At 30.5% G+C, this 11,285-nt stretch overlaps 1 protein-coding gene and 2 non-coding genes across 4 annotated transcripts; all 3 read left to right on the top strand.

Moving 5' to 3' along the window:
• The first annotated feature begins 1,327 nt into the window (after positions 1-1,327).
• Positions 1,328-7,194, top strand: LOC107960225 (apoptosis inhibitor 5-like protein API5). 2 transcript variants are annotated; one of them, XM_016896521.2, is made up of 17 exons: positions 1,328-1,452; positions 1,560-1,671; positions 1,757-1,918; positions 2,016-2,115; positions 2,232-2,297; positions 2,813-2,910; positions 3,000-3,074; positions 3,192-3,341; positions 3,597-3,662; positions 3,768-3,833; positions 4,637-4,747; positions 4,867-4,956; positions 5,052-5,158; positions 6,087-6,201; positions 6,292-6,357; positions 6,455-6,558; positions 6,742-7,194. In XM_016896521.2, the coding sequence occupies exons 2-17, from the start codon at positions 1,585-1,587 to the stop codon at positions 6,923-6,925; spliced, it is 1,647 nt and encodes a 548-aa protein (XP_016752010.1). In that variant the 5' UTR covers positions 1,328-1,452; positions 1,560-1,584; the 3' UTR covers positions 6,926-7,194. The 2 variants fall into 2 exon arrangements, with proteins under 2 accessions (XP_016752010.1, XP_016752009.1); XM_016896520.2 differs by having other exon boundaries at positions 1,398-1,671.
• Positions 7,195-10,292: 3,098 nt separating this feature from the next.
• On the top strand, positions 10,293-10,366 carry TRNAI-UAU (transfer RNA isoleucine (anticodon UAU)). Its single transcript has one exon. It is a non-coding gene; the product is annotated as a tRNA-Ile (tRNA).
• A 74-nt stretch (positions 10,367-10,440) lies between these two features.
• Positions 10,441-10,514, top strand: TRNAI-UAU (transfer RNA isoleucine (anticodon UAU)). Its single transcript has one exon. It is a non-coding gene; the product is annotated as a tRNA-Ile (tRNA).
• Positions 10,515-11,285: the final 771 nt, after the last annotated feature.

Below are 11,285 nucleotides of genomic sequence, written 5' to 3'. Positions count from 1 at the left end.
TAGACCAGGTTCGGATCAGACTTAAGTATGATATTAACACATTTTATACTTGTCCAAACTTGACCCTGCCCGAAATATGGATCCAAAATTTTGCCTAGACCCACCCAAATTTATAAATGCTACCCCAAACTTATTTTAATCCCGCCCATATTATTTTTTGGAATTTTTAAAAAATATCTTTATATTAATTTTACTTTAATATTTAATATTGTTCATTTATTTATTTTTTCATAATTATCTTAACAGTTGTTAATGTTATATTATAATATTATATATTACTATTAGATTTAATTTTTATGTAATATAAATTATATAATATATATAAAAATAACATAATATGTTATAAATAGACTTGGGTGGTTCAGCTAGAAGGTCCGTTCGAAGAGTGAGAGGATTTGGGCAAAAATATAGGCTCGAAAAATAGGCTTAGACAAATAAATAAGGCCATTTTTAAACGGGTCGAGCCTTAAGTGTTTTTGCTCGGGCCTGACCCGACCCGAATTTGCAGTAAAAAAATTTATTGTTGTTGTTTTTTATTATTTTTTCATTATTTTGCAATCATTTTGTTATTATATTACTACTATTTTTTTGTTATTGTTTGGATATTATATGACTCTTGTTTTATTATTAATTTTGCTACTGTTCTAGATATATTTGCTTACTAAGTTGCACTTATTTAAGTATATATATTTTTAATTTTTTCCATTTGTTGGAGAACATTTATTTTAATATTTTTAGTGTATTTAATGTATTATATTTTTACATTTTTATATAAAAAATAATATAAAAAATTTACTACGGTTGGGCCAGACCAGGCTCAAGTTTTAGCATTTTATTCAAGCTGAGTTTGTGAAAGTTTTAGGCATTGGCCCAATTCAGCCCATGGGCAACTCTAATTATAAACATAGAAAACAGTTGGGTTGAGTTGGGGCCTTGAATAAGCCCTTCAAAACCAGATTAATAGTCGAATTGATCAAACCACTTGTTCGTCGATTCGATTGACTCATCCGATTTAAATAAATAAATCATTAAAAAATAAATAGTTAAAAATATGATTCTGTCATGAATATCAATATAAAGTTTTAATATACTTTAAATTCTGATAATTATTACAATTAGATTTCTACTTCTTATACCTATAAATAGAAACTAATGAAGTATTATAATCATATAAATTTAATCCTATATTGCTTTCATATTTTCCAGTTCCATAGTGATTTTTAACTCAATCAATTCTAAATTTAATCAATTTCTTAAATGATTAAGCACGAGTCTAATCCATATATTAAATCCGCCTTATTTTAAAAAAAATTTATTTTTCGAGTTTAATTTTTTATCGACACCCTCTCAAATGTGATTAATTTCCAATAATTACACACTTTTTCGTTTTATAAGTTTCCCGGTAGCCAAACAGAGAGAAAAGAAAAACCAGAAGAAAAAAACCCACTCAAAGTAGTCTATATTTTCAAATTCTCTCTCTATATATCATTTACTGCAAAAATTTTCAGTTAAACTATTTTTCTCTTAATGTTAACATTGTTGAAATTTCACTCTCTCAGTTATCCCGATCCTTAAATCCACCAAATGACTGACTCTTCCGACGAAGCCAAGCAAATCGAGAAGCTCTATGAGTTCGGCGAACGCCTCAACGAAGCTAAGGATAAGTCTCAGGTTGGTGGTCCCTTCCTTTTTTTTGCCCTCTTTATCTCTATTCCTAGGGTTTTTTCAGTTGTAATTTGTTTAATTTCTGATACAGAATGTGAAAGATTACGAAGGAGTCATCGATGCAACGAAAACAAGCTTAAAGGCGAAACAATTAGCTGCTCAGCTAATACCTCGCTTTTTCAAGTTCTTCCCTAACTTATCCAGCCGTGCTCTCAATGCACATTTCGATTTGATTGAAGAAGAAGATTTAGCGGTTAGTTCGTTTATAATCTAAGAAGTTCGAATTAGTTAGTGAGTTGAAGTAATTTTAGTAGCTTTCTTCAATGTAATTTAAAAAAAAAAATTTGTAGGTTCGAGTGCAAGCGATTCGTGGGCTTCCTTTGTTTTGTAAGGATACAAAGGAGTACATTTCTAAAATAGTAGACATTTTAGGGCAACTCCTTACTGCTGGTAAAACTATCAACTCTTTTTTTAAAATAACTTGTAGAATTACTATTTCAAAGCATGCGTCTTTGTTGTGTATTTAACCTCGCCTTTGCGGCTTTGCTTTGCTTTGTTTCTTATAGATGAGATTGTGGAGCGTGATGCTGTTCATAAAGCCTTAATGTCTGTATTAAGGCAGGATGTGAAGGGTAATGTTGCATTCTTATGAAGTCTTGTTAAGTTGTTTTGTTTTGTTTACTTTTTCTTTTGGTAGTGATGAAATTTGACTAGTTATGGTTGATATTACATGTTTGAGTTCTTAGGCCAAATGTGTCTGAACTAGAGTTTGGTTATATTGATACTTTAAGTTGATAGCATTTTTATCGGTAAGGCACATTTCGTGGTGCATTTTTGTAACTCTCCAAAATTCATGAAAGTGGGTGTTATGATTCAGATTGCCCCTATTTCTTTTGCATCTTCAATGGGAAAGAAGATGTTGGGGTTGTCTAGGCTAGTTAATGAGCTTTGTGAGTAAAAGAACTTTTGGTATCTACTTAAGGAAATACTAAGTAGGTTACAATGGTTTTCTTGATGAAGATAATCAACCACTTATGATGTAACGTGCATGTTAATTTGGCTTGAACCAATGACACAAGCTCATCATTTTTCTACTATTGTTCTTTCTGGTTTTATCCTTGTTGATTAGATTGTCTTGTGAATGCAGAGTCCTTGACAGCACTATTCAAGCACATTTGGAATGTTGAGGAACCAAGTCAAGATGACACCATTCGTGACAAGGTTTTGTGCTTTATACGAGATAAGGTTCAGACTGCTTCTTTGTTTACCTGTTGTTGATATTCTTGTGCTTTGTTTTGTGCTGATAATTGAGGGGAAATTAACCGTGTTTATAGGTTTTTCCTCTTAAAACTGATCTCTTGAGACCCCCAGAGGAAATGGAAAGGCACATAACTGATTTAATTAAAAAGGTACTATTTTGATTTTCTGTGTAATCATTCATCATTGATCTGTTTTTTCTAATCTTCCCCCTGAGTTGTAACTTTGAGTAGAAGATGCAGGATTGATTTTATTTAATTCCATTGCAGAGTTTAGGAGATGTAACTGGAGCTGAATTCAGGATGTTTATGGACTTTTTAAAAAGTTTGAGCATATTTGGGGAGAAAGCTCCTCCTGAGCGCTTGAAGGAACTTATTGGAATAATTGAAGGGCAGGCTGATTTAGATGCACAATTTGACGTGAGTGCTTGTTTGCTGAATGTTGGTTTGGAATCTTCTCTTTATGATGCTTGACTTGATTCTTTATGATGCAGAAGATGTTCCAAGTTACCTCTTTGCATAAATTAGTTTAGATGTTCATTAGAAGGAATGTGGTACCACAAAATATTCAAAGTAGATTTACTTTTACTAGTCAACATTGTCCCTTTGGTTCTCCGTTGCATTGTCATTGTCGTGAACTTACTTTGAAACTGTTCAAAATGCTTTTGGATGCAGGTCTCTGATGCAGATCATATTGATAGGTTGATATCGTGTCTGTTCATGGCTATTCCATTTTTTGTGGTAAGGACTGCGTTTGGTATTACTGAATATCTGTTTTCCATCCATTAAATATTCTTCTGATGTATGAACTCTTTTTAGCACTCTAACCTCTAAATTATTTTACAGAGGGGTGCACCTGGCAGCAAGTTTCTCAACTACTTAAACAAACACATTATACCTGTTTTTGATAAGGTGACGTACTACTTTATGATCTCAATTACTGCAACAAATGTAGTCCAAGCTCATTTTGCGTTAGAACCTGATATAATTACAGTATAGATATACGCACATTCATCCAATTGTTCCTTCTTTGTTGTTGGCACTGTTATTTCTATACTGAAGGAAAGGTGTTTATGATGATTTTCTAGTCTTCTCTGCTTATGAAGATTTGCAAGTTGGAATGGAGGTGGATGAATCTTATAAGTTTTTCTCTGAGCTCTAGAACTTGGCATTTAGTTTTTATTTTTTATTTTTTATTTTTTATTTGAAGTTCTTGAATTCCTTCATATGGCTTTGCTATCTCTTAGTTGATAATCATAGCCTCTGAAATTGGGATTGATCCAATTCGATGAAATGTTTATTTCAATCTATTTACCTTCTCGTTGGTAGGACATCTGGAAGGTGTGAATTGTTAATGCAAAGCTGCATATTTTGTTGTTCTGACGATATTCTAGAATGCAACAGAGTTTGCTATAAAGCTGCTCATGGGCAATATTATCAGCGGCATTTATAAAATTATTACTTTAAGATACACAAGCATCCTGTTAGTGCAAATATTTGAAATGCTATCTTAGAAGTTCTAGAAATTCCTCTTAAATATGATGGGGAGTCTCTTGACCAATCACATCTGAATGTTCTCTGAAAATTGAAAATTTCTTCTTACTCGTTATTCTTGTGGAACTCTGTTTTGTGAAGACTCCAGCATGACCTCTATTTGCTCTACTAAGTATCTAGTACTGATAAGAGATGTATTCTAAAATATGTGTATCTTACAGCTTCCCGAGGAACGGAAGCTGGATTTGCTCAAAGCTTTAGCAGAAATTTCTCCTTACACAACACCACAGGATTCTCGCCAGGTTCTTCCTTCTGTTGTTCAGCTTTTAAAGGTATGACTGTACATTTTCTTATCATGTTGTATTCTTGGAGTTTATTTATTGTCTCATGCAGGTTTATATTTCTATCAACTCTATTTATAAATCTCTTTGTTTCTTTCTTTCTTTCTCAGAAGTATATGCCTCGGAGGAAGACTGGTGAAGAAACAAACTTTACCTATGTTGAATGCTTGTTGTTTTCATTCCACCATTTAGCTCACAAGGTTTTTTCTTTCTTCAATCTTTTTAAAAACAAATCTCTTTTCCTGTTGCTTAATTTGGATTCTTTGATCCTTATTTGATTATTGTTGTTACATAGGCTCCTAATGCTTCAAATAGTCTTTGTGGATACAAGATTGTCACTGGTCAACCATCAGATAGACTGGGGGAGGACTTCTCAGAGTATTATAAGGACTTCACTGAGAGGTAACCTTGCATATCCTTTCACCTATGCTATAAATTTAAAAAAAACAAACTGATTCTTTTCTTCGTATTGTATCTTGATGGAAATTGTATTTTTTAGAATAGTCATATTTTGTTTGTCTTTACTGGTGCAAGTACAAGTCAATAAGTTGACCTTTGAAGATGAATTATTTGTTTCTTTTCATCTTCAAAATTCTTGCTAAATGAGTGTGAAAGGTGTAATATGAATAAAATCTGATGCGAGCCATTTAGGTATCACTAGATGAAACATATTACACAGACATCTGTTAATGACATAATCCTTTGTACTTGCATTTTGTTCCTAATTTTAACAAATCTTTGAACTGATATATATATTAACTATTCGTTTTATGTAAAAAACATACATTCAGCCGTTAAATATATGTTAATATAGATAATATTTTGGATCGTTATGATAAATATATTGAATCAATTAAAAATTTTAGATGTATGACAAATATAAATGTCTTGATAAATTCAACAGTTAGATTGTTGAAATATTAGTCGTATAAAAAGTTACAGAAGGGTGTAAAACCACTTTAGTTTTACACTGGTGTAAATGGATCCCTCCCTATAAATATATATATGTTAATTCAGTGAATATTAATTGAGATGTTTACCAATCACTCCTATTTTGAAAGAAAAATACAAAATGCTACTATCTTCCCAAGGAACAAAGATTTTCTTTAGGGCTGCCTATGGCAGGGCTGTTAATCATTGTTAAACTTCAAATTTGAGTTCCAGATTGAGCGCAAGCTAACCACTCAAATCAGTCTAGAATGCTCCGATGGAAAAGAAATTTTGAAATGCTCTCAAACCTTATAATCTGCAGTTGGATTGTTGTTATCATTGTTGATAATGCTTCTCGTGTATTTCTTGTACTAACTTTTTGATGAATGGTGTGATCCAGATTGAGTAGTGTCGAAGACCTAACTAGGGCCACAATTAAGAAATTAACTCAGGGAATGGCTGAGCACAATAAGACAATGGCAGCTGCTAAATCTGATGAAGCAAAGGATAACATTGTGAGTTTATTTTAAACGCCCCCGCCAACATTTTAGTTTTTTTTCTTCTGTTCCCTTTTTGACTTTACCCTTCATATTTTCTACTTGCAGAAAACGCTAAAGCAAAATACCACAACCGGATTGCGTACCTGCAATAACATTTTAGTTATGACAAAGGTAAAAGGGAGTGAAATTTGCCATCTAAATATATATAGCATTTGCCACGAATGCCTAATACTCTCGGCTGCTTATCTTTTATTATTTACCTATTCAGCCATTACATTTGAAAACACCTGCATTTATCGGAGATAAGAGCGTCAACCTTTCTTGGAAAGAAGCCATAAAACCTTCAGCGCTGTCCACCACAACTGCAACCGGGTAAGTTACCTCTTTGATCTTTAACCATTGTTTTCCACTCATCCTTAGATTTTTCCTTCTCTCGTTTTGAAACCCAACATGTGTTGGATGAGCTGCATTAACTGCAATAAAATAAAACCAAAGTTCATACATGTCAAGTGCCCCCTGAAGCAAAGCAATTTATGTTGCATAATTGTTGAGCAGGGTGAAGCGACCTGCTGCCGGTAGTGGTTCCAATAATTTGGCAATAAAGAAAGGCCATGGAGCCGGTAACATGCAAAACCAGCTTGTTAATAGAGCATTGGAAGGCATATCTTACGGCGGGAGTGGTGGAAGAGGCAGGGGTAGGGGTTGGGGAAGACGTGGAAGAGGAAGAGGTTACCGGTAGTTTTGATGCATAAAAGAAAGTGACAGTTTACCTCAAGAATACAACCTATTCTCGTTCCGGGACGAATTTTGCTCAATACGAGATTCTGGTGAGTTTTCGATACTTCATTTTGAACTAACAACAGACATTATAGAGTATTCGAGGAACCATTGTATACTTTCTTAAAAGAATGCGTGGAAAGGCTGTAATAATTCAAACCTAATTATGTAGATTCAACTTACACTGTTCTTTGCATCATTTTTACTGAAGATTCTGCTTCATTCCTGTTAGAGTATTTTTCTTCTTGTTTAGCTTTCGGCATTTTTAGTCAGTTTAATCGGTTTTCGGTATTTTGAAACTGAACTAATTGAATTCTCATCAGTGGATAGTGTGGATTTGGATTATATCCGAAAATGAGCAAATTAGTCTTTGTACATTAGATCAAAAAATAAATTGATCTTTTAGTTAAAAATTGATTTTTGTATGTCAATATGGTATATATGTGGCATGTCACGTATTACTGTTTGGTTATCCTGTCAATCAGGTTAGTTTTTAACAATACAAATGGATTGGATGATTTTTTACAAAAAGACCAATTTGCTCTTTGAAGTTTAAACTAACATATAAAGATTAATTTGCTCGTTTTTTTGAGTAGAGGGTAAAATATAATCTCATTCCTAGTAAAGGGCTTCCTTGGTACTTTTACCCCACTATTTGCTTTACCTTTTAATTTTTCTATCTTAAAATAGCTTTTGGACCTATATTTAGCTATTTAGCGGATTCAAATATCTGATAGATAATTTAATTAATTTAGACGGATAATAAATACATTTACGTCTTCAGATTTTGTAGATATCTAATCTATCGTCATTGGACATGTCAATTTCACCTAACTCATTTTGATTTGCAATTATGAATTTTTTTTATTATTCTAAAATATCTAATTTCAACTTAGAGGTTATATCATACGATCTCAATAAATATTGGTAAAAAAAGCTTCTCTACTCCCTGACTAGTAATTTAATCTTGGTTAATTTTGAAAGTGAACAATTAAAGATAATTAATTTTGGTATTAATGCAAGTTTGATTGGTATAATAACAAATTTTGTTCTCAAAATTTAGACATTCTATTAATGTGGTCTTGATTTAATAAACTTAGTCTGCGGCATTTGCGTAAATATTCAGGTTAAATTTATTGATTTTTTTAGAATTAAGGCTAAATTGATAGAACATGTAAACATTAAGAGTTAAATTTATTGTTCCACCAATTAAAATATGTACAATTGATAAAAGACATTAACACTTTGATTAATTATCATTAGTTTTTTACTTTTAAAAAATTACTCTGAATTTATTTAGAGAGATAAATTTACTTAATTTCAAAATTGAGAGAAATTGAAGAAATCTTTTTCAATAAATATTTAATAAATATATTTATTAACTTTTTATTTGCAAGTAAATTTATACGTTTGAAAAAAAAAATAGAAAAAAAAAGACATAAAAGGCTTTCGTTGAAAAGTTGCCAAAATCTTTCTAAGTAAATTCTCAATCAACAATTTCGTATTCCCATGTTATCATCGGCTTGTACACTTCTATTCGTCACTTATACCAATGTCTATATTTTCAGACTTTATTTAAAATCATTTTCATCAGTTATTAGCTTAAACTTAAAAGTTTTTTTTGAAAATTAAACAAAAATATTAAACTCGAAAAATAGATTTGAATAAAAATATTAAAATTATTTAAAATATGGGTCGGATTTAAACTTGAACATTTAATGTTTAAGTCCAGTTCCACCTATTTTTTAATTTCGTAATATATTATATAATTTATTACACAAAAAATAAATTTATAATTATATATAATACTATATCGTAAACACTAAAAAATGTTAAGTTACCTATATATAAAATTGTGGTAATTATTTGATACACTGTCATTTGTAGAGTTTTCTAAACACCACAAGCAGGTTAAATGTATGACAAGTGTCACATTTATTTATAGACACATGTTACTCCTTAAACCTGTAAACTCCACAAGTGATATATGAGATAATTTTCCATAAAATTGTAATAAAAGAACGGTGAGTATCTGGTACACTGACTTTTTTATTCTACAAGTAGCCTTAAAAACTTGATGTGTGTATCTTCTTTTTCTTTTTTTTTAATATTTTACTATACATTTATAGGATACTTGTAAACTCTTGATCCTACTTGCGGAGTCTAAAAACTCTACTGACTGTATACCAAATAATTTCCCATAAAATAAAAGGTTAGTGTATAGTACGCTGGCGGTGTACTTTTTTTTTTTGACAAGCAGTCTTAAAAAATTGTCATGTGTCTCTTCTTTTTAAATATTTTACTATACCCCTATAGGACACTTGTCAACCTCTTATCCTTGCTTGTGGGGTCTAAAAACTCTAGTGGCGGTATACCAAATATTTTTCCTAAAATAAATATATAGTTTTTAATTTTTAAATTAAAAATTAAAAATTTTAAAAACTGATATGGGTGGGCCTAAAATGGGCATGGTTATATTTTTATAATCATGGACAAGCTTGGGTAAAATTTTAAACTCATACTTCGAACAAGCCTCAAATAAATATAAAATGTGTTAATACCATGCTTAAGCCTGACTCGACCCATAAACACATCTTATATTGCCAATGATGTTTTCGGGGTTTTAATAGTTGAAGTTTGAGTCCCAATATGTGTAATGTTATGTGTGATTTTTTTTCTAGATTGTTTTGGATTTAAATCCCACTATGTGTAGGTTTTATGTAGATTTATTTTGGACTAAGTCCGAATATATTCTAAGTTTTCTGATGTGCTTTGTTTAAGTTTATTTTAATTCTAGTTTATTGGAGTTGGACATGTATTATTTGTGATCTAGAGTGTGTTTGTTTTGCGAAAAATAACTTACGAAAAATGTTTCCACTTTTTTTTGTTTGCTTCATAAAAAATAACTTGGCCAATGAAAAATAACATATTTATTAACAGAAAATAAGCTCATAGTTTTAGAAAATGACTTCCCGTTTTAAAAAGCGAAAATCATTCTCTAAAAAAGAGCTTCTTATGAATAACTTAATTTTTATACAATTATTAACTTGAATAAAGTCAAATATTATTATATTAATAATAAAATTTTTTGTTTTTAAAAACATTAAAATATTAATTTCGAATATTAGAATTTTCTACAATATTAAACATACATATTTATATTTAGTTATATAATAAATTATTGATATAATTAACATTATATTTATTTTAACGAAATTATTTAATATTAATATTTTAATATTTAAAGAAATGGTAAAAACATCAATATTTAAAAAGGCAAAAACAAATTTTAATATTTAAAAACTAGAGTTTGTTTTTTAATAAAATGTGGTCCCGTAGCTCAGTTGGTTAGAGCGTTGGTCTTATGAGCCGAAGGTCGCGGGTTCGAGCCCCGCCGGGACCAATATTCATAATCTTAACTGTTTTATTAGCTGATAAGCCACGGATAAAATAATTAAATTAAACACTAGGGTCATTGGTCCCGTAGCTCAGTTGGTTAGAGCGTTGGTCTTATGAGCCGAAGGTCGCGGGTTCGAGCCCCGCCGGAACCAATATTGACACTAATTATATTCATGTTATAATGTTCTTGAAATTTTATAAAGGGTTAAAAAAGTTTTGGATAAAAATATTTTGGTTTATTATATGAACCGTTAAAATATTTAGGTCCGGCTTATTTTATTTTCTATATTTATAATATATTTTATTATTTTTATAATAAAAAAAGTTAAATTTACAATAATATTTAATATTATAATGTAAATACTAAAAAGGGGTTAAGATGTCTATATATATTTTTTAATAAATGAAAAATAATAAATTTATTAAATAGTAATTTAAAAATATGGGTGAATTTAAAAATGAGTTTGATTAGCTATGGATAAGCTTGGACAAAATCCATGTTTAGCAAGTCAAGACGAAGGTTATACAATATCGGTTTAGTTCATGTTATATAATTTTACATTTATTGAACTTGACAATTATTCCCACACTGAGGTATGAATTTTTTTTTTGTCCAAGTTAGTCATTAATATGTCCTTGAAAACCTTAAATTCAGTTACCAATGAGAACAATTGTCAAGTTCAAACTCTAATATTTAAATAATTACTAAGCTTAAGGACTAAGTTGAATAAGAAAAAATTAATGCCACAATGTGGAAACAATTGCATAATTTAAACTATGACTGACTTAAATGATAAAAGAACCTCTCTAGTCACTCTCACTTTCAAAATTGGGTAAATTAGTCCCTCTAAAAAAATCAATCTTCATTGAAATTTACATAATTAACTACATCATTCTTAGTAGAGGTGTCCATGGGCCGGGCC

The sequence above is a fragment of the Gossypium hirsutum genome, chromosome D06 (assembly GCF_007990345.1).
Source record: "Gossypium hirsutum isolate 1008001.06 chromosome D06, Gossypium_hirsutum_v2.1, whole genome shotgun sequence".
Classification (NCBI taxonomy): Eukaryota; Viridiplantae; Streptophyta; class Magnoliopsida; order Malvales; family Malvaceae; genus Gossypium; species Gossypium hirsutum.
The sequence above is the reverse complement of the archived record's forward strand: the minus strand, read 5'-3'. Positions and strand labels throughout refer to the sequence as shown.